Here is a 23,949-nt window from a genome sequence, read left to right on the forward strand (position 1 = left end):
TGGTGTATTTGGACTTTCAGAAGGCTTTCAATAAGGTCCCACATAAGAGATTAGCGTGCAAAATTAAGGCACATGGGATTGGGGGCAAGGTATTGACTTGGATAGACAACTGGTTGGCGGACAGAAAGCAAAGAGTTGGAATAAACGGGTCGTTTTCCGAGTGGCAGGCAGTGACTAGTGGGGTACCGCAAGGATCGGTCCTAGGACCTCAGCTGTTCACAATATATATTAATGATCTGGACGAGGGAATTGGATGTAATATCTCCAAATTTGCAGATGACACAAAGCTAGGTGGGAGGGTAAGCTGTGAGGAGGATGTCGTGAAACTCCAGTACGATTTGGACAGGTTGGGTGATTGGGAAGAAACATGGCAAATGCACTATAATGTGGATAAATGTGAGGTTATCCACTTTGGTGGCAAAAACAGGAAGGCAGATTATTATTTGAATGGCAATAGATTGGGAGAAGGGGAAGTGCAAAGAGACCTGGGTGTTATTGTGCACCAGTCGCTGAAGGTAAGCATGCAGGTGCAGCAGGCGGTTAAGAAGGCAAATGGTATGTTGGCCTTCGTAGCAAGAGGGTTCGAGTACAAGAACAAGGATGTCTTGCTGCAGTTGTACAGGGCCTTGGTGAGACCACACCTTGAGTATTGTGTGCAGTTTTGGTCACCTTACCTGAGGAAGGACGTTCTTGCCATGGAGGGAGTGCAGCGAAGATTCACCAGGCTGATACCTGGGATGGCAGGAATGACGTATGAAGAGAGATTGGGTCGATTGGGCTTATACTCACTGGAGTTTAGAAGATTGAGAGGGGATCTCATCGAAACCTATAAAATTCTGTCAGGTCTGGACAGACTAGATGCAGAAAGGATGTTTCTGATGGCTGGGGAGTCCAGAACCAGGGGTCATAGTCAAAGGATAAGGGGTAAGCCATTTAGGACAGAAATAAGGAGGAATTTCTTCACCCAGAGAGTGGTGAACCTGTGGAATTCTCTGCCACAGAGGGCGGTGGAGGCCAGTTCATTAAATATATTCAAGAAAGAGTTGGATATGTTTCTTGAGGCTAAAGGGCTCAAGGGATATGGGGAGAAGGCAGGGACAGGGTACTGAATTTGGATGATCAGCCATGATCTCATTGAATGGCGGAGCAGGCTCGAAGGGCCGAATGGCCTACTCCTGCTCCTATCTTCTATGTTTCTATGTTTACCTCTTTGACTAAACTTTTGATCATCTGTCCTAATATCTCCTTATGTGGCTTGGTGTCAAATTTTGTTTGATAACACTCCTGTGAAGTGCCTTGGGATATTTTACTACATTAAAAGTGCTATATAAATGCAAGTTGTTGTTGTTGTTGGCTTTACCTGGGCCAGCTGCTGCCTCTACTCTTTTCATTTGTCTATCTGTGCCAGTGAAGTAACTGATGTTATTCTGCCAGGCATGAAAGGCTGTATACCTCACTCTGCCATTCCATCAGATCTGGTACTGCACCTTGGTTCAATCATGACTGTCATTTGCCTGTCTCTCCCAAAACATCTGCCTATCACACTCATTCTCTCGAGTCAATTGTGAGAAAAATACTATGGGGCCAATAATGTTAGGATCAGTGGCCATTTCACTGAAGCTCATTGGGCTCCATATAGGCCTGAGGCCTCAGTGTGCCCAGTGCATCACAGTGTTGCCGTGTGTTTCAAAGTGTTCACAAGGTTCATTAAGGCCATATATTTTGTTGTAATCAAGCCTGATTCCCATAATGGAGTTGGAGCCCCTGAGCAGCACACCATCACTCAGCGCCCATTATAAACAGGCACTGCAACAGAGGTCCTGTGGAAAACCTGTTATTTAAAAAAAGATTCTTTACTATGTGACTCTGACCTTCCACTAGTTTACCTGCTGCTCAACTTTTGGGTCTCAAAAATCCCATTTTTCCCTGGAGCAATGGTTCATCCTCCCCACCCACTCTTCCCCCCACAGGAGGACTAGTTGGTAAATCTAATATCCATCTAATTTTTTTATGTTTTCATTTCATGAAATATCTACTGCTCGATATTCATCCTCTGCCAGCGATTCAGAAGCAATGCACTGGGAACAACATTTAAATATTATAATGAGCTAATCTTGCATTTTAGTGCAAGGCCAGCTAATTTGTGGGCGGCTGTATACAGCAACCATTGTTGCCCCCACCTCCCCCCATGTTTTTTAAAATTTTAAATGGAAAAGAATGAGAACAATCTGGGGGTGAAATCAGAAACACTTTCTAGAGAACACAACATTTTAAAACTAAAAATAGTATTTGTCAAGATCTGCAGATATTTGGCGCTGGTCTTTGTGAGAAGGAGGGACAATTATATCGATCTATTTTTCTAGTTGGCCATCTAATGGGTTTCTTTGTACTTGTTTTAAATTTATAGCTCCAGTAGCTGTAATAGCAAATGTGCAGTGGGTTCAAATTCCTAACATTTCATTGCGTGAAATTCCTGCTGCATTGATGTAAAGAAAGAAATACCTGAGGTCGCTGCCGAATTGTCAAGGCCAAGCACAGTTGTTCTAGTGTACTGGATGGCTGGTAAAGCAAGACATAAACTTTTCAGAAACTGTTTCTTTAATCTTTTACAAGCTTACAAACAGCATAATTAGCCCTACACATTGGCTCTCACCTGCGGCTGAGGATCTGCAGAAAGAAAGGAAGAGCACAGGTCATCTATCTGAAAGAGACAATTGTGATATTAGCATCTAAGGTGAAGAATGCCTCCCTTAGAACAGCGTATCTGTAGGTTTGGTTGAACTCAGATCAACAATTTTCTAAAAGTACTAGAACACCTAAAGGATATCGACAATGAATTTCTAAAGGAGAAATGGAATGAAGTCACTCTGTGTAATGTTAAGAGTATGAAATTCCTACATACAATATCATAAAAAATACTTTAACTCAGTTATTTTTGAAACAGTATGGACTAAATTAGCCTCAACATGAAGTTTTACAGAAATATTTTGGTCAATGAAAATGAAAGAGGTCCAAAGAGATATAAAGAAACATTAAAATGGAAAAGACTAAACTGGATAGATTTTATTTAAAAAAATGTAAAGGTGCAAAAGAGCTCTGGCTGTGATTTTCAAACTTCTAAAGGATGTAAGTGGCATATTATCTGTACACACATCTGTATTTTTTCTGATGTTTTTTCCTCGTGCAATAATGTAGATGGTCAGTGGGATGCCTGTATCATCTACAAACCTGGATAAGTAATTTTAATGCTAGTAAATGTAAAATATGTGGGAGGATATATATAAAGTGCAATGCTTGGATTTGCATTAAGTGTTGCATTTCTTGAGATACCTCAGGACATTCAGTGTATAGTAACTGGATTTATTAAAATGTAAAACTGTAATGTCATTTTTTGAAAAGATATTGTGATTAATTAAAGTTTATTAACATAAGAAACCATTTACAAATCACTGTGAAAATACATGTACAGCAATTGCAGTTATCTAGATCTCAATATGAATGAACTGGAACGGGAATAATAATATGCCAAAAATTTTCAACGATACTCATAAAACTTCTCTTTCGTTGGACACCAAATGTGACATAGCTTCCCCAGGAAGTAAGCCTTCATGTTCTACATTTCTGTGGTAAGATCACTATTAAAACAAAAGAAGTACTTTATGTAGTGATTCAGTTTGTGAAGATTACAGGAGGGCTGCGTTGTTCATTGTGAGAGAGCTGTAAACAAATGCATTACAGAGATGATTCTGCGATCTAGCACTTCCAGCAGGAAGCAGGAAATGATTCCCAGAAAATCGTGGCCTCCATGCCAGCAATTTTCCCAAGACACGCTTTCTGCAGTGTGCCTCATTATACGTGGGTTTTTCCTTGATTTGTCTTTTTATAAACAAAAAAGAACTGGGCTCAGTGAGGTTTATTTTATTCAAATTCAATTTGGCTACAATTACCTCACTCCACAGATGTAACTCTTGTTCTGCTGAAAACCTTTGGGGTGATGCAGGAACACCTGTAAAATAAATTAGACATGAGATTGTGTACACCAGCATTTAGGAAATCAAAATTATATATTTGTCAAGCATTTCTAACAAAGGTATTCTGATTTTTCTAGCAGAGATCGATAATTCCTATACACTCTTGCTTTCCAAATGAAGCATCATTGCTGTCATTACCAATGGTGTGGTATTAGTTTCAGGAAATAGGTAAGCAAGACAAACTGGAACCACTAGAATGCTTTTTTCAGTTAAACACTAATAACTTTGGGTTTGCTTTACTGTAAATTATGTAAAAAGAATCTTCAGGAAACATTACAAGTTGTGGTCAGGACATTCAATCCTCTCAGTGTGCTAACATTTGACTTCTATGACCTAGATATTATAATGTAATAATGAAGAATAGTGTTGCTACAAAGGAATTTATGTCATGCTGAGGACACTAATTTCAAAATTGGCATTATTACTAATGCATGGTTGCTTCAGAATCTTTTGACTCAGTATATTCTCCACAGCCACTCTTTTTAAGGTAATAAGAGTTGCCCTTTCTGTCATCTGACGTGAAGCATTCTGTTGCCACATAGTGCTCCATCTAAACCACCTGGCAGTGAAGTGGTGAAAATCGCCCAAACAGGAGAGTCAAGTTCAAATATCAAACTAGGCTGTAGATTAAATTCATCATTCCTTCAATTGGAAATCAATTGTTAGCATTACCGCCCAGGCGCTGATTATTTCTTTATGTACTAGGTAGTAATCTTTGGAATTCTCTACCCTAGAGGGCTGTGGAGGCTCAGTCATTGGATATATTCAAAACAGAAGGCGATAGATTTCTGACTAGTAAAGGCATCAAGGGATATGGCGATAGGACCGGTGAATGGAGTTGAGGCAGAAGATCAGCCATGATCTCATTGAATGGCGGAGCAGGCTCGAAGGGCTGAGTGGCCTACTGCTCCTATTTCTTATGTTCTTATGTTCAACCAAATTGTCACAAAAATATGAATTATGAAAAATAGTCTTATATTTTTCAATGTTAGAAATCAAAACTGAAAGACAGATTTTAGTTAGGATGTATATAGGAAATATAATCCATTTCTCTGAAGATTTAATAATGAGATTCCACAAAGATTAAAAAAATAACCTTTTACTGGAACAAATTGATAAATTGGCCCTCTTCAAAACTTCTGGTACATCTAAGTTTAATAAAGTGTGTCATTTACATGTTCCTTTAAGTGCAATAATCAATTAAGAATCTTTTTAATGTTAGAAAAAATTATCAATAATTATTAAAATAGGATAAAATTAAAAGAGCTCTTTGTTGTGCTAAATAATTATAATAAAAATTAATAATTGCAATATATTTTATTAACCATAAGTACCAAATATTAATTATTGGCCTCATAATAATCATCAGAAAATTTCTTAAGTATTTGAGGTATTGGAGTAAATAATTAAGCCTGGCTTCTACCTTCAATGTTAATTTATGCAACAAAATAATGGCCAGGAATTTCCTCAGAGCTGCTCTCGCTACACCGCTGTAACTTCACTGGAAGTGCAGCATAAACAGAGTTGCTGACGCAATTCTGGTGAAGCTATGGTGGCGGAGTGGGAGCAGCTTGGAGGAAATTCCCGGTGACAAGTCTAATCTTATATCGCCACACAATTTTACTCCTTTCATATAGGTGTTTGATGATGTACTTAAAAAAGTTTTTTTTTAAGTACCCCTTTCACTGTTTTAAAGGGGAACAGCTTTTGTCATCATGGACTGCAACGATTTTATATGAAAACAGTGATGCTTTTGTGATGCATTGTGACATTAATTATGCTATTGTTTACCAAAAAAAAAGATTTGCTAAACACTTTGGTATAAATGTGGTATCTCTTTAACAAAAGCTAATTTGACAAATTTTTACTGAATTTTGGGGTGTATATTAAACTAAAATGCTATTTTTCTATAATTGACATTTTTGCTCTCAAACTTATTTTTAGCAGATTTTCAATTCAATTTAATTTCAAAAAACTAATAAATTTAAAACAGTGGTTCACTTTTATAGAATATAGCAATAAAAGCACAGATGTGAATATAAGAGCTTGTCTCTATTTGTTGTGTGCCCTTTAAAAACAGGCCATCAAAGGTCTCTAATGATATCATAAAATATTAAATATCTGAAATAACTTGTAAATGAAAGAGTAAAATATAATTAATACATGTGTACAATAATAGTTGAAAATTGTAGTTCTGTTTTTCCACTTTATTGGTCACTTTATCTACATTTCTACTTTTGCCTTGACAATAAGTACAATGAAACAGCAATATATTGTGACATATTTATACATCTAAAAGCACTTTAACACAATAATGTCAACATTTGAATTTCATTGTTCCATACAGAAGGGCTTCTGTACATTTGGCTTCTGTACATCACAGCTCACATTTAAACATCACTATTTAATTATCGTTATCCAAAATGGTTTTACCATTTTTACTAAGATGGAGAAATTCGGTACCTTAACGCCTCCTGTTAGCACCTCTGGGGTGTGCTAACGGCTTTGCGACCGGGCACGGCGATAGTACCGACGTCCACAAAATTGACGTGGAGGTTTGCGGCGGCAGTAACCACTAGTGCCACGATCTCCTGCGCCCAGAGATCGTGACGTCATTGCCGTGTGCATCGCCCCGGTAGTGCCCCAGAGCTGAACTTCGGTTTCACCCCCTACAGCATCGCCGGGCGAAAACATCGACAGCTGCAGGAGGCGTTGTTCGGGAGACCGGGAGCTTTGGAGGCGCAAATGAAAGGGGATGTTGGCGCGGGTAGGGGAAAAATTATAACAACGTTGCAATTGATTTTTTTCGATCCCTCCTGGGCCGCAATCGATCAGCCCAGCACTCTGCTGCAGTGCATGGGGCTGGGGCCGGATCGCGCCTGCTGTCGGCGACCAGCTAACTGGTCCCAATGCAGAGCCTGCAGCGATGGCCCTTCCCTTTAAGGGAATTGTGCAGCGCTGCCTGCGTCCTTTAGTGCTCCAGGCAGGAAGTGGCTCGCTTGATTTAGGGCTCCACTTCCTTCCTGGAGCGCAAACACCGAATTTTACAAAAGCTGGGAATCATTAGCACCTGGCGCTAAGTTTCCCAGCTTTCAAAAGTTAGCGTCCCAAACGGGGCGATACTGAATTTCTCCCCCTAAGCATGTGAGCAGAGGTAAATAACTTTACTGCCTCAACAAACAAATTTTGAGTTTCTAGTTTTAAACAAAGCTCTATTTCAGATAATTTTTTTACATCCCTATTGTCTCTACATGCATAATCCTCAAATTCACTTTCGAGCAGCAAGGGACACACCATTAAGGATGGCTGCCTATATTTTCGCCCATTTTACATATGACAAAACAAGACTTTGGCCTAGAAATTCAGTCTGGACACTTTTGGGGCGCTAAAGTCGGGCGTTCGCTAAAGTTAGCGCCCGCCGGAAAGTGTAGGCCACATCGCCGTAATTCAGTAGAGTTGGCCAAGAGTTTGGCCGAGCGCTGAAACTGGCGTTGCAATGCTCTCTTCAGGCGCTAAGCCGGCGATGCGGCCTGATAACGCCGAGGCCGTGCGCAGCGCAGGTGCGGTCATGTTTTGATTGACAGCAGACACCCTGACGCCGGCCAGCTCTTAAAGGGGGAAGGGTCGACTTTGACTGCTGCCACGCCCTGCATACTGGAGCCCTGCAGCTAGGCCTCAACACTGCTGGTGGGCCAAAATAGCGCCTGGAGCCATGGAGAGGGCCCGTGAACGAGCGCAGCGCTTCTCAGAGCATGCTCTGAGGGTGCTGATTAATGGTGTCGAAAACAAAAGAGAGATCTTGTGCCCGGACAGTGGCAAGAAGGCTCCCAGGAGCCAGTACAGGAAAGCCTGGAGGAAAATCGCCCGCAGGGTGTCATCCACCTGCGATGTCCCCAGGAGTGCGGACCAATGCCGCAAGAAGTACAACGACCTCACTCGGATGGTCAGGGTGAGTACCCTTTCCAGTGTCCTCCTCATCCTTGCATGTGCACCTCACATTATGGGCAAAGGGACCTCAAAGGACTAATGGGCAGCCCTCCTCCCGCAGCAATGGCACTGGCATGATCATCAATAGCACTTTCTGCACTTACCACACTGGCCAAGCTATTCGACCATGGGAGGCAGTGCACACAGCAACAGGCACCACACTGGCCAAGCTATTCGACCATGGGAGGCAGTGCACACAGCAACAGGGCACCACACTGGCCAAGCTATTCGACCATGGGAGGCAGTGCACACAGCAACAGGGCACCACACTGGCCAAGCTATTCGACCATGGGAGGCAGTGCACACAGCAACAGGGCACCACACTGTACTTAGGGGCCGTCCTTTCTCTTGCAGGCCAAGCTGGCGCGGAATTTGAGGAGCCAGTCTGCCACCGGGGGAGGCCGTCCCCAGTACCAGCCGCTCAGTGAGCTGGAGGAGAGCGTGGCTCGACTCATGCGTGCCCGGGTGACTGGCCCTATTGCGATCGGAGATGCGGACCCTGTACTGGGACCCACTGGTAAGGACATGACCGGTTGGACCTCTGTCGTTGCCCTTGCGCTTCAGATCTACATCCTTTCGCACTGACCGACAAATGCGCATAATGCCACCACTCAGGCCTCCCTCGCTGACGCCCTGTCCTCACTCTAAAGCTACTCTTGTGCCTTCCTGCTTTCAGCTGGTGAGGAGGAGGTGGTCCCTGAAGCTCAGAGTGCCAGGCCCTTGGAGGAGGAGGACAATGAGGACCAGGAGGAAGGCGGCACATCGGGGGAACCCTCATCCGCGCCAGGGGATGGCAATGGAGGGGAGATGTCTGGCCTGCAGGAGAGCCAGGGGGAAGTGTTGCAGGGGAGGGCAGATCCTGGGTCCAGTGGGCTCGAGGCACGCGGGAAGGGTCGGCCAGCTCGGCGGCCTTCTCCCCAGAGGGAGAGTCCGCCCTCCAGTCCGGAGACGGTCCTCGCCCAGGAGGTGTGCCTCCTCGATGAGATGTCGGCGGCGTCTGAGCGGCGCCACCAAGAGTTCATGGGGGTTGTGCAACAGATGCCTCAGGCCATTGAGTCCCTGGCTCATAGTGTGGTCGCTTTTGGGGAATCACAGGCCAGGGGGGTCGAACAGCTCACGGCAGCGCACGACAGGGGTGTCCAGCAACTCGCGGCAGCCCAGGACGCGACTCGCGAGATGAGTGGTGCCGTCCAGACACTGGCAGAGCTGATGCGGGCACATACCAGGGCAGTTCGGGCACTCACTTCTGCCACACTCGCTGTGGCGCGGAAGCATCGCTAGGGCACCCGCCGCCATGCTGCAGCACAGCGGTCTGGCCTCCACCAGATTGCTGCGCTTGCTGCACTGCCAGCCCGGCTGAGTGCCAGTGTCTCTGGCGAGCAGCGCGCGCCTGCCATCAGCCAGCTTGCCCCCATTGGTGCAGCCGACACTGCCACTCCCCCAGCCAAGGTGCGATGAGCTGCTGCTGAGACTGATGCTGGCCAGCCACAGCTGCAGCAGTCAGCAGCCGGCCCCTCCCGGGCCGGGCCTCGTCTAGGCCGACCCCCAAGGGCATCTGCCGACACGCATTGTGGCCCTCATGAGCCTTCCCCCAGCCTTGCCACACGCGCAGGGCCCAGGTTGAGGCGGAGCAGCAGGTCGGGCAGGGGCCAGAGAAGCCTGTCTAAGGACTCGCCCTCTCGGCACACCCATTAGAGTGTGGTGATAGCGGTTTTTTTTATATTGGGGGGCTTGTGTTCTGGGGGGGCATTATTTTGGTAAGGCCGAGGATCAAGGCATTTTTTGTTTTTAGGGGGGTGTTTGTGTTGTGGAGGGGGGGGCTTATTTTTGTAAGGCTGATGATGAAGGCCATTTGGATGGGCAAGTTTTGTTAGTCCCCCCCAGGTTTTGGGAGTGACAGATGTTTTTGACTGTTTTTTGGGGGTCTTGTCTGTTTTTCTGTTTCATGTGGGAAGGGCCCTGAGTTTGTGAAATAAAGCTTTTTATTTATTCAGCATGTCCACGTCTCAGGTTTCAAGTGGTTGTTGCGTTAACCGGCTGAGGGCTTGCGGTGTGGCTGCCTTCAGGTGCGTTCATTGCCACAGCCCATTCCCTGACAGGGGGCCTAGAAGTGTCGATCAATAAGCCCCCGGCGGACGGCCCTTGGACCTTGTGGCTCCCTCCTGGGCTGGTACTCCTCCTCCTCCTCCTCCTCCTCATGGTCCTCCTGCTCGTCCTCCTGAGGTGGTGGTGCAATGTCAGGTGGCAGTGCCTGAGTCCTGCGGATAGCCAGGTTGTGCAGCATGCAGCACACGACGACGAACTGGGAGACTCTATCCGGCGAATACTGTAGAGATCCGCCGGAACGATCCAGGCAGCGGAACCGTTGCTTGAGGACGCCTATCGTTTGCTCTATGATGTTCCTTGTGGCTTGATGGCTTTCGTTGTATGCCTCCTCCGCTGGGGTCCTGGGCGCGCGGAGCGGGGTCATGAGCCATGTACACAAAGGGTAGCCCTTGTCCCCGATAAGCCATCCCCTTGGTGGAGGCTGTGCCTCGAACATGTCAGCCACAGTAGTCTGGCGCAGGATAAATGCATCGTGGCTGCTTCCTGGGAAGCGGGCATTGACAGCTAGGATGCACTGCCTATGGTCACACACCAGCTGTACATTTAGGGAATAGTAGCCCTTCCGGTTGCGGTAATCCTCGGCATTGTGGATAGGTGCCCGCATAGCCACATGCGTGCAGTCAATGGCGCCCTGCACCATGGGGAAGCGTGCGATCCTGGCAAATCCGACTGCACGCTGCTCCTGCCTCTGTCGGGTCATGGGGAAGGAGATGAATTGGTGTCTCCTCGCGAAAAGTGCATCGGTGACCTGCCGGATGCAGCAATGCATGGCGAACTGGGAGATGTTCGCTATGTCCCCAGCAGCGGCTTGGAAGGAGCCGCTTGCATATAAGTTCAGAGCCACCGTGACCTTCACTTTCACCGAGAGAGACGTCCTGCACATCAGCTGTGGACGCAGATCTCTGTGAAGCAGCTGGCAGATCTCTGCAACCACCTCCCTTCTGAAGCGCCGCCTCTTAACACAATGCGCCGCAGTCATGGTGAGATAGGACACCTGCTGCCGGTATTGCCTGAGTGGGTAAGGCCTACGTTGTCGACGCCTGATGGCCCCTCTGCGTCTAGGCATGGCTGGCCCTCTCTCACAGCGTCTGCGAGCCCTTCGCACACAATGCTGCAACTGAGGGTTGGACCCCCATACAGCCCCCATAATAAAGTTGAAAACAGTGAAATCAAATGAATCAAGTGTCAAAGCACTGGCCAGAAGCCAAAAATACCTATCCTATGTTGTCCCAAATCAGTAAGCTCTGTCCCTTGGTCTCTGTCCAGAAATCCAAAGCAGTAAAGTCATTGCAGCAAAATGGCTGGGCTTTATAGGTTAGTGTAAGTGCCCTTTAATTAGCGCTCCCCGAGGCCCACAGGGCCTCTGTTGCGTTCCACTTCACAGTTCTTAGCAGCGCCACGCCCACATTGGGCGGGCGCCACTGAATTTCTGGTTTGGGGCGCACAAACAGCGTTGCACGACGAAATTACGTCATAAGCTGCGCGCGCAGCTGAGCGGGCGCAAACACTTTGCGCCGGCGCTAAATGTCAACTGAATTTGGGCGTTGGCGCAGATCGGTCTGCGCCCGGGCACTAAGTGCCTAGCGCTGGAAATATACCCCTCTTATGGCGTTACGGGCTGGCGCAACCAACTGAATTTCTAGGCCTTTAAACTTTACTAACGCTCTGTGTCAATGGGTTTGAATAGAGTGAACACTTTTTTTCTGCTAAGTGAACATTCAAACCTCAGACTCACCTTTATGGATTGATCACATTGGGCTTCTGTTACAATAGTAATTCCTTTCCTAGGAGCCAATTACATTAATTCTGTATAGGAGGCGAAGGCCAATCTTAGTATAGGATTTGAAATTTTACCGATATTTAATTGGAATACCATTAAAGGAATAGCATTGCTTCTCCAACGTACTTCCTCCCAAATCTACGGACTGTAAGTGTTGCTGCAGTGCTCTCTTTACTCATCTGATCTTTCTGTGAGCTCCAGGACAGGGTGGGACGAAGGTGACGACTGAATCAGTAAGTGAACTTAATATTTCAGCCTTAATATTTCCCAGAAAAACACACGCATTTTTACTGCTTCTGTTTGAACAGCCAAGCATCATAACATTGTTTTTATCTTTGTTTACCTGTACTTTTCTAATTGTAAAATATTTCCTTTAACAGCCATGGCAACCCAATACAAGACTGACTACAGGCGGATTGTCCACACAGAGCAGGCGGCACCTGGAAATCCTTTAACTCAGGTGGATGAAAGGTTCTCCGTCATGTCCGATACTAACTCATTAATAAAAGTATTGAAAAAGTAGATCAAGAGGTACCTTTGTCCAACCTCTGCAAATGCAGGAACAAAAAAATCACCGTTTTTATCTACAATATGTTGTCTATTCTGCAGACACCCCATAGTGTACAGGTAACCTCAAGAATTCATTGAAGATACGGTACTTTTTTAAAAACAAAAATGCTTCTCCTTGTAACGCAATGTATGTCGAGAAATGCATTCCTTTTTGTTCGCATTAATAATTTTCAAGTTTTCTATAAAACTTACAATGGGCATGAGAAACCGGAGATGAAGGACTATAAACATGTTTGAAATAATTCATCCAGGTGCAAAAAGAGAACCGGTTAAAAAAAAACACAACAGCAAAGACCGGGAAGAAATTCAAAAACAAATAGCCCCCCTGACAATCTGGTGAAATGCGGGCTGAAAGGAATTGAAGAAACACCTTGGATGAATGAAAAAAAGTAGACAGTACTGACAGAAAGGTAATGAAAAAAGAACAAAGGAGATGACGAGACGGAGAGGTTGAAAGTAACAGTACCTTGTGAGAAGCAGCCCAAGGACAGGAGTAACAGTGCTAGTGCGAGGGTGCAGTGAGCGTGCTTCATGCTGATGCTGTGCGGCGCTCTCTCTCCTGCTCGATACTGGCACAGGGAGGAGCTCAGCATTGTCCACACGATCTCAGCTGGGCAACTCATCTACTACCGGGCTGTGTATCTCAGCGATTTACGTTCTTAACCCACCCCTCAGATCCCGCACGTCAGCATCGACAAGACCAAACGTCATGTGTCCGATTCCCGGGAAGCGATGAGATAGACCATGTGCTGTCATTCACTCTAAGCTCAGACTTAAAAAAACAAACCGTTCTATTCTGCATCCTTGTGATCAGGTAACTCACATTTTATGATTTGGTGGTGCACTATAGTCAAAGGTAAAAACAACAGCCTTTTCCTCCAAGCGTTTGCTGCAGGTACATAGGGATAAATTAGGTCCTGGAGATAACTTGTCCAAATTCTGATTGAAGTGTGCAATCACGAAAACATGCAATAAATAGGAAAGGGTTTCCTAAACTTCACCCTATACCTGAGTATGTTCATAGCTCTGAAGGATTCTCACTAATTTCAAGTCCACTCCTTGTGGACAATTCCTCTGAAATCAGAACGTTCTTTTTGACAACCACGGCAATTCTCTCCCCGTTACATTTTGCCGCCCACGATTTTTTTCGGGGTTAAGCGAATGTTAACTTCTTCGTAAATAATTGAAATAAACTGACCATCTTTTCAATAGCAATTTGAGTCCACTTTTTGGTGTACTTTCAATGAGACTTTAATTCCTACAGCATTAAGTATAGTGACAGCAATTGTGTGCACTTGTTAAGAGCGATAGGGTGGGTCAAATCCAGTAATGTAGAAACTCCATCACAACTTGATGAAAAGAGAGATATTCCATTTATTTCAGGTGTGAGCAAGATAATTTGTTTAAAATAAAGCCATTAACAAGATAAAGTTCAAATAAGTTGCTGTAAGTTTTTCTGACAGGCAGATTTCCTGGAACAGGCAGGAGCAGCTGACTCTGCAAATGCCAGCACAAAGCCATAACCCCAGAAATTACACTGGGCGATATTAGCGGATGAATCTATTATGCAATTCCTTTATCCGCTGTATTGATGGAGAGATTAACCCATTTGTTAAAATGTCCTATTGCCTCCATTAAATAGCAGTCAAAGGGATTTGATTCAGCATCTTAAGCATTTGTTCTTAATACTTCAAGTCCATCATTTTTGACACTGTGGTGGGTCTGCAGCAGTTGCAATATCGGTTGTTGTGTGAACTTTGCCATTGCAGTTTTCCAATTTAATCTAAGGTTTTATTAAAGCAACGGGAATTATAGACCAGTCATCTTAACGCCAGAGAGGAAAGATACTGTAATCTATACTAAAAGTGATAGAAGAACAGCAAGAGACAGAAAATATAATAAAACATAGGCAGCATGGATTCCGAAAGGCTGCTTAGCTAACCTGATAGAATTCTTTTTTGTTGAATTGTAGGGGGTGGCGTGTGTGCCCAGTCAGCTTCACCTCTGACTGTCTCTGAGCGGTTCGAATCGCTCCCACATTCCTGGGTTCTAAACACGGGACTTAGGTACAGGCGGCGATACAGAAAATCGAGTAGACAAGTGGTTTGGTGCAAGAAAACCGCAATTTTTATTAAAGGCACAATAAAATCACAATCTTACTGAGAATTACTGATATAGTTACAGGCATAAACAATTACACTTATATGGGAATGGGCAACACACGGCACACCGAGGGAAACCGATACATTAAAAATCCCCTTATTCTTATCCCACCCCCAATACCTAACCAGATTAAGCTACGAGGGGCCAGGAATTCATGCTCACCAATTCGAAACCTGTTGATTTAACTGGTTGTGGGTTTTGAGGTTTACTCTTGTTGTCCTTTGGGGTTCGTCGTCATCACGTGGCCGCAGGGCGCGGCGATGGAGTTGTTTGTGTGAAGCACCCTCCTTTTCCTCCGTTAACGTCTTCGTTGGGTACTTCGTCGCGATGGGTCTTCTTCTTTGGGTGGTCGCCGACGGTATTACTGCGATTGGGGTTCGGTTGGTGGTTTTTACCGTTAATGAGATTTTCCTACCCAAGCTTCGAACACCAGTTTATTCTTAATTGGGCTTTACTGTCCAAGTATCAAATGCTAGCTTATAACTAGGCCGTTTGTCTTGATTTCACTATCCATGCTTCAAATGCCAACTTATTCATCAAACGCCAGCTTTTAACCAGGCCGTTTGTCCCGCAACGCGTCTTTCTGCTGCCCTTCTCTGCCTTTACCGGTTTTACCGTTTTTCTCGTCTCCTCTCGTCTGTTCGTTCGTGGCCCTGTGTGTCCTGTGCGTTTTCAATTCGGGTCTCGTTCTCCTCCCGCATTTGGGCCCCGGTGTGGTAATGGGCGTCCTTGGTGTCTGGCGGCGCGGGGAGGGAGAAGAGGGCCCGCCACGAGGCACAAAGCGAGAGCGAGAGGCAGGAGGCCAGAGCACGAGGCAAGCGGCAAGAGATAAGAGAGACTGATCACTATCAGTGGGCCTACAATTATACCTGGTTCTCCACCCCTTATCTGCGCGCCAAATCAGGTCAGTCCTTTGTCTAACTTTTGGCGTGCTCGTTTAAAATGATTACAGCCATTTACTTTAACGACTTCTGGGGCGGTTGTCTCCTGGTATAATGGCTTCGATATCCTGGCTGTTTGTTATTTATGAAACTTAATCGTTTTTCCTGGCTTGGCACCTACCTGTGAACTGCTACCGATTATTTATGCGAAGAGTTGATGGCCTTCAGATTAGGCCCATCCTGACTTGATCTGTTCCAAGGTGAAGAATGCATATTCTGTGTTTACCTAGCTGTCTGGCTTTACAAAGTCTTTTCACAGATCCATGCATGTTAGGTTTTGTTTCAGGGCCTGCCTTTTTGCAGGGCCTTGCTTTTAAAATCCTGTCAATTTTGGTCACGAGGTTTCAGAAGCCATTTTGGGTACCCTTTTTAATAACTTGTCCAAACAGGGTCCCTTTATCCATAACTTTTGGGGAATGTGGGAATTTTGAGAACCCTACACTCCCCCCTGTTGATACTAAACTCAATTTAAGTATCATCCTGACAAGGTGAGCAAAATTTCCAACCCTCCATAGTCAATCTTCCCCTGCAATGATCTATCTATGATCCCACGACACATGCACTTCCCATTCTGTAAAACTGTAGTGTACATAAGCATACATAGAATAATTACAGTCATTTACACACATCCAAGCAAGAGGGGTCCAACACCCCTACACCACTTGGTACACATACATCTTTATTAAAACAACACGTCGAAAATCTTTATTAAAACCAACAAAAACACAAAAAGACAACAATCTCTATTCAGAAATACAAAAAAAACTCAAACAGGTGTATCTCCCTCCGCCTTAACATAATGTTCCTTCCAGGTCCTTTGGTTTCAGAATTCTAGTATTTGGCCTTTTCCTTTGCACTGAGTGCATACGAGGTACAATACTGTCCCCAGCTGGCAAACCACGAGGATGTGGGAAGCCAGTCTAATCCACGAAGGGACCTCTATGTTTTCAAAAATGTCCCACCAGAGTGGAACTACAATATCGAGTATCTTAGCCCCTATCTCTACCGTCTTCTGCCCTAATGTGTAGAAATGTTTCTGTGAAACTATTACTGCTTTGAGTATTTTGGTAAGATGCTCTGGGAGAGGGGGGATTTCATAGCCGAAATGCGCTACATACTTTTGCAGGTTGGTGAAATTCTCCTTTACAGTGAGGTGAACAGTGGAGGGTTCAGGAATGGGAACAGTTCATTCCTGGGCCACGTGAACTTCTGCCTCGGGTTTAAAGCAGAAACTGCTGTCACTTACCGGACACCAGCTATGCTGTCCATGCTGGTAGTGGGGTGCACCTGTGGTGACACAATATGTCCCACCTCCTATATATGCTACCTGTGGGGCAACATGGTCTTGTGCCATTACCTCCATGGTACAATTTATAGGTTTTGCGCCAGCATCTTTAAACCCGCACTGTGGTTTTGAATAGGCGTTCAAGTGCTGGGGACACAGTATTATGTGTGCTCCCCGGCTCCGGCACCCCAAGAGGTCAGTACCTGTCATAGCGTGCTCCCACTTTATGACATAAGGTGGGACCGCTGTGAAACGGATGTGTGCACCCCCTTGAATGACTCCAATGTTCTCTACCCTGTATACTGGCGCGGGCTGGGCTGTCCTACCCATGACCGGCATCCTTACTACTATACCCATTTCTTTTAAATGGACCATCATGGCCTGGTCCTCGTGTAACTCTGAGCCTACTACCTTATTCTCATCCATCGATATCTTCCTTAACTGTGTTTTTAAACCGTTTATCTGGGTCTGCAACTCTATGTCATCCAGACTGTTGATGACAGAGGACCCTGTGTTAAACACTGTAAAAACACCATTCCATGCTCCCCTTCTTTGTCTCCCCGTATTACCCAAAAACTCATGGTGTGTGGTGTACAGCTCAGCTTTGTCTACATTAGCGAAATCAAACTCGTAAAACTTCCTAAACATCTTCTTTAACAGGGCCTGGTATAGCTGCTCTGTCTCCTTGGAGCACCACTCCGGTAAATGTACCTCGGTAAGGTTCAAAATCACAGAAGCTACCGCGTAGTGTACCCCCTGGTACAGTACCTGTTCCATCAGCACTAGTACCAGCCCATTCCCTGGTCCCTTGGTGGTGGCAGGGCACCCCTCTCTGTGTGTCCTTGCTGCCTGTGTCGTGGGCAGGGGCTTCCGGGCGCGTGCCACTAGCTCAGTGGCTTTGACTGGGGCTGGGTAACGTGGGACTATGCAAGTGTGTAGGTGGGAATCCCATTCCACCCCCTCCCCCTTATCCTGCCATGATGCGGAGAAGATGATAGATATGCCTGTGGGGCAGGCCTTTTGTGACCCCCACATGCAGACATAGATTCCCTGTTCCGACTCCCACCACTTATCCCAACATACGCTAATCCCTCCTTGGGCCCCTGTGACCGTCCGGTGGGTGTCGTTCCTCATTCGTTCCCAGTCAGCTGTATGGTCCCCCATGTCTGTGCTCAGCTTCCTGAGCCACCACCACCTTCCCAGGGGAATCTGTCCTCTACAAGTCAGGCACGCGCGTTTCCCCTCAGTGACCCCGACCCGTGAGGCCACAACCTGTACGCTGGGGCAGGGGAGGGAGGCCTCCCCGTAGGTGAACCTGGTCTGGCTGGAGTACCGGGTGGAGTTAGATCCCAACCGGGCCATCCTCCCTCATGGGAATAGATGGTGGGCTCCTCCGCGCCTTGTTCGCTGCACCCAGCAGTCACCACTGGTGCTTTCTCTCCCGAGCACCCATAGATGTGGGAATCCTCCACGTTACCTCACTTTCCAATGCTCATTCTTATCCGGGTGAGTAGGTGTATGTTCCCCTTCATCCTGAAATCCTCTCTGCAAAGAGATACAGGAACATATAGCCAGGGAACTCAACATCCAGGGGTATTCAATATTCAGGAAAGGTAGGCAAAAAGGAAAAGGAGGTAGGGTTGCGTTGCTGGTTAAAGAGGGGATTAACACAATTGTAAGGAAAGATATTAGCTCTGATGATGTGGAATCTGTATGGGTAGAACTGAGAAATACCAAAGGGCAGAAAACGTTAGTGGGAGTGGTGTATAGACCCCCAAACGGTAATGCAGAGGTTGGGGATGGCATTAAAAGGGAAATTAGAGAAGCGTGCAATAAGGGCACAGCAGTCATCATGGGTGAGTTTAATCTACATATAGATTGGGCTAACCAAATTAGTAACAATACTGTGGAGGAGGAATTCCTGGAGTGTATACGGGATGGTTTCCTGGACCAATATGTCGAGGAACCAACTAGGGATCAGGCCATCTTAGACTGGGTATTATGCAATGAGAAAGGATTAATTAGCAATCTTGTTGTGTGAGGCCCCTTGGGTCAGAGCGATCATAATATGATAGAATTCTTCATTAAGATGGAGAGTGAAGTAGTTGACTCAGAGACGAAGATCCTGAATTTAAATAAAGGGAACTATGAAGGTATGAGACGCGAGTTGGATAGGATTGATTGGGTAATGTCACTCAAAGGGTTGGCGGTGGATAGGCAATGGCAAACATTCAAAGATCGCATGGATGAACTACAGAATTTGTTTATCCCAGTTTGGCATAAAAATAAATCAAAAAAGGTGACTCAACCGTGGCTAACAAGGGAAATTAGAGATAACATAAGATCCAAAGAGAGGACATATAAATTGGCCAGAAAAAGCAGCAAACATGAGGTTTGGGAGCAGTTTAGGATTCAGCAAAGGAGGACAAAGGGATTAATTAAGAGGGGGAAAATAGATTATGAAAGTAAGCTTGCGGGGAACATAAAAACTGACTGTAAAAGCTTTTATAGATATGTGAAGAGAAAAAGATTGCTGAAGTCAAGCGTAGGTCCCTTACAGTCAGAATCAGGGGAATTTATAATGGGGAACAAAGAAATGGCTGACCAATTAAATACATATTTTGGTTCTGTCTTCACAAAGGAGGACACAAATAACCTCCCAGAGATGTCGGGGAACATAGGGACTAATGAGAGGGAGGAACGGAAAGAAATCAGTATTTGTAGGGAAATGGTGTTGGGGAAGTTGACAGGATTGAAGGCCGCTAAATCCCCAGGGCCTGATAATCTACATCCTAGGGTACTTAAGGAAGTGGCCCTGGAGATAGTAGATGCATTGCTGGTCATCTTCCAGAACTCGATAGACTCTGGAACAGTACCCATGGATTGGAGGGTAGCTAATGTTACCCCACTATTAAAAAAAGGTGGTAGAGAAAAAGCGGGGAATTATAGACCGGTAAGCCTGACATCGGTAGTGGGGAAAATGCTAGAGTCCATTATAAAAGATGTAATAGCAGAGCACTTGGAAAGCAGTGACAGGATCGGACAAAGTCAACATGGATTTACAAAAGGTAAATCGTGCTTGACTAATCTACTGGAATTTTTTGAGGATGTAACTGGTAAAATAGATAAGGGAGAACCAGTGGATGTGGTGTATTTGGACTTTCAGAAGGCTTTCGATAAGGTCCCGCATAAGAGATTAGCATGCAAAATTAAGGCACTTGGGATTGGAGGCAAGGTATTGACTTGGATAGAGAACTGATTGGCAGATAGAAAGCAAAGAGTTGGAATAAACGGGTCGTTTTCCGAGTGGCGGGCAGTGACTAGTGGGGTACCACAAGGATCGGTCCTAGGACCCCAGCTGTTCACAATATATATTAATGATCTGGCCAAGGGAATTGGATGTAATATCTCCAAATTTGCAGACGACACAAAGCTGGGTGGGAGGGTATGCTGTGAGGAGGATGATGTGAAACTCCAGTACGATTTGGACAGGTTGGGTGATTGGGCAGAAACATGGCAAATGCACTATAATGTGGATAAATGTGAGGTTATCCACTTTGGTGGCAAAAACAGGATGGCAGATTATTATTTGAATGGCAATTGATTGGGAGAAGGGGAAGTGCAAAGAGACCTGGGTGTTCTTGTGCACCAGTCGCTGAAGGTAAGCATGCAGGTGCAGCAGGCGGTTAAGAAGGCAAATGGTATGTTGCCCATCGTAGCAAGAGGATTCGAGTACAGGAGCAAGGATGTCTTGCTGCAGTTGTACAGGGCCTTGGTGAGACCGCACCTTGAGTATTGTGTGCAGTTTTGGTCGCCTTATCTGAGGAAGGGTGTACTTGCCATGGAAGGAGTGCAGCGAAGATTCACCAGGCTGATTCCTGGGATGGCAGGAATGACGTATGAGGAGAGATTGTGTCGATTGGGCTTATACTCACTGGAGTTTAGAAGATTGAGAGGGGAGCTCATCGAAGCCTAGAAAATTCTGTCAGGCCTGGACAGACTGGATGCAGGAAGGATGTTTCCGATGGCCGGGGAGTCCAGAACCAGGGGTCATAGTCTAAGGATAATGAGTAAGCCATTTAGGATTGAGATGAGGAGGAATTTCTTCACCCTGTGAACCTGTGGAATTCTCTGCCACAGAGGGCGGTGGAGGCCAGTTCATTAAATATATTCAAGAAGGAGTTGGATATATTTCTTAAGGCTAAAGGGATCAAGGTATATGGGGGGAAGACAGAGACAAGGTACTGAATTTGGATGATCAGCCATGATCTCATTGAATGGCGGAGCAGGCTCGAGGGGCCGAACGGCCTACTCCTGCTCCTATCCTCTATGTTTCTATATTTCTATGTCCTGAGGAGATTCTCTGGCTTGGGTGAAGCATAGTCGAGTCTTGCGACCTCGACTTAAATACAAACATTCTTAAAAATACTACTACTATATTAAAAACTACCCATCACCTTATTTAAACTTCAACTAAGCACCCAACTTAACAATATAAACTTACGTAAAGCTATGTACATCCGCCGCCCGTCTCCGGGCGGCCAGGCTAATCCCTGTACTGGCTGCGGCACACCGCTCCCTTCGGCGTGGCCGCACTGTCCTGTACTCTCGGTCCCTCGCAGCCTGTGGCTGCTGGCTGGGGACCTCTGTCCTTGGACTTACCCCTAACTCGGAAGGCTGTCCCTTTAAAATGGGGAGCCGGTGACCACAGTTTCCTCAGCTGGGGCGTCCGTGGGGACCTTCTGAGGACTTTGGCGAGTGGGGTTTTCTTGGCTGGCGGGCCTTTAACCCAAGTCACTGCCCCCGCCGGTGGGGTCTGCGGACTTACCACTACCGCCGGCTGGGGATCTTCTTCCTCAGGCTTTACCTCTCCTGAACCAGGGCTAGGGGCAGGTAACTCTTCGCAGCCTGGTGCTGCAGGCTGAGAGTCTCCGCCCCCAGGTCCCAAACCTGGGTCGGGGCGGGGTCTTCGCCCTCGGGTCCCTCCTCCTCTAAACCTGGGTCAGGGGCGGGGTCTTCGCCCTTGGGTCCCTCCTCATCTGGATCCCAGAAGAGTGGGGGAGTGTCCCAATCGGTGGACGGGATGGCCCCTCCCCTTAAACAAGCCACAGCGCCTGCCTGTGCAGTCTGTGAACTTGCTCCTGCTGCTGGCTGAGGATTTCTATCCTCAGTCCTTACCCCAACTGACTGTTCTCCCTTCCCAGGCTTAACCAGTTTACACTGGTTAATATGGAACCATTTGGTGCGCTGAAGCATCTTAATGGCGTATACCATGGGGCTGGCCTTGTCTACAATGCTGTAGGGCCCCGTGTATAGCAGTTCCAGACTTCCCACCCGAGCAAAATTCCTCACCATGACCTGATCCAGTATCTTCCACTCGTGGTGTTTTTGGGGTTCTTACAGCAATCGGTTACTCCGATGCTGCTTTCCCATGTTCCCAGCCACCTGCCCATGGACCTGTTTAAGGTGCTCGAAGAGGTTTCAGGCGAACCTGTCCCGGTTTACCTCTCCGAGCTGACCTTCTGTGAGCACCGGGGCTAGTACATGGGTGGGGGTCCACATAACCCTGCCAGTCATTAGCTCGTACGGAGAGTACCCCATGCTTTTTGACTGGCTGGCCCGGATCCCCATCAGGACCAACGGTAGGACCTCGGCCCATTTTCTAGGCGAGTCCACCGTCTCTTTCCTCAGCCTTTCCTTTAAGGTCCGGTTCATTCTCTCCACAATCCCTGATGGCTGTGGGTTGTGGGCAACGTGCCACTTCCCCTCGACGCCCAGTACCATAAGGGTATTCTGCATCACCTGCCCGGTAAAGTGACTCCCTTGGTCGGACTCCACATACTGTGGTAGCCCCCATCACGAGAGCACTTCCCGGACCAGGATCCTGGCTGTACCCAGAGCTGTGGCTGTTCTGCAGGGGAAGACTTCTACCCATTTCGTGAACACAACCACCAGGACTAGGCAGTACTTATCGCCTCCCTGGGCGGTGGGCAGGGGCCCGATGTAGTCGACCTGTATCGACTGCCATTGTCCCTCTACCCTCCTGATGTGTCCCATAGGTACCTTCCTTTTGTGGGGGTCAGGGTTGTTAGCAGCGCACACCAGACAGCTGGCGCAGAACTCGCAGACATCTTCCCTGAGTCCCAGTCACCACCCCGCCTGTTCCACCTGCTGCCAGGTGGTCTCAGGCCCGGGATGCCCCGCTCCTGGACCCCCATGGGCCAGTTGAAGGAATTCCCTCCGGTGCTGCTGCGGCACAACCCACTGTTCCCCCCTGAACAGCATGCCCTCTTTCACGGAGAGGGCTGCTGTGCCGTAAGGGCCCTCTACCCTTTTTCCCTCAGTCACTGCACTGAGGACTGCCTTGAGGACGGGGTCTTGGCATTGGACCGTCTTAAGGTCCGGGGCTAACGCTACCCCTGCACTCCCTTGTGTCCCATCCCTACCTCTGACTGTTGCTCTGGGTCTGGACCCATATGGGTCCCAGAAAGTGCCTGTGAAGGCACCCTCCTTAGCTAGCATGTCAGCCTGCTGGTTGCCTTGACTACGGGGTTCTGTGGAGGAATGGGCCTTCAACTTATGGATGAAAACCTCCCCTTCCTCCCACACTGCTGCTAGGATTTTCTCCAGCAGGGGTTTCACTGTGAAGGGTCTCCCGTCGGCAGAGGTGTATCCGCGGCGGGACCAGATGGCCAGATACTCCATACACGAATTGCCCGTGAACATGCTGTCCGAGCAAATCGTGTATGGGGTGGGGAAGATTTCGGGGTGTGTAACAACGTACACTACTGCGGACAGTTCAGCCTGCTGGGCGCCCATAGTGCTGGTGAGCTTAATTGCCAGGGCAATGTTTGCCGCTGGATCATAAACTCCACACCCCGTGAGTCGCTCGCCAGCAGATACCGTGCTGGAGCCATCCACATAGACTTTGCGGCCTGTGGGGTGTATCCCAGCCCATAAACCTATGTCCACTTCCCAAACCCCTTCTATGGAACACCGGTAGGCTGTTCCAGGATATACCAGGTTGGCTGCGAGCTTTAGCTCGCAGAGACCCTTCACCTTTAGGTCCATCTGCGAGAGAAGCAG

At 46.9% G+C, this 23,949-nt stretch overlaps 1 protein-coding gene across 1 annotated transcript in view; it reads right to left on the reverse strand.

Moving 5' to 3' along the window:
* The window catches only part of nmu (neuromedin U), an 85,280-nt gene extending 72,123 nt beyond the window's left edge, over positions 1 to 13,157 (reverse strand). The window contains exons 1-4 of the mRNA XM_086004288.1: positions 12,941 to 13,157; positions 3,948 to 4,006; positions 2,654 to 2,701; positions 2,503 to 2,559 (exon numbers count right to left, since the gene is read on the reverse strand). Coding sequence (XP_085860414.1) covers positions 2,503 to 2,559; positions 2,654 to 2,701; positions 3,948 to 4,006; positions 12,941 to 13,097 — 321 coding nt within the window. The 5' untranslated portion in view covers positions 13,098 to 13,157. The remainder of the gene's footprint in view (positions 1 to 2,502; positions 2,560 to 2,653; positions 2,702 to 3,947; positions 4,007 to 12,940) is intronic.
* Between the last annotated feature and the right edge of the window lie 10,792 nt (positions 13,158 to 23,949).

This window comes from Somniosus microcephalus, chromosome 2 (genome assembly GCF_052327205.1).
Source record: "Somniosus microcephalus isolate GS21.2 chromosome 2, FLI_Smic_1.0, whole genome shotgun sequence".
In the NCBI taxonomy this organism is placed as follows: domain Eukaryota; kingdom Metazoa; phylum Chordata; class Chondrichthyes; order Squaliformes; family Somniosidae; genus Somniosus; species Somniosus microcephalus.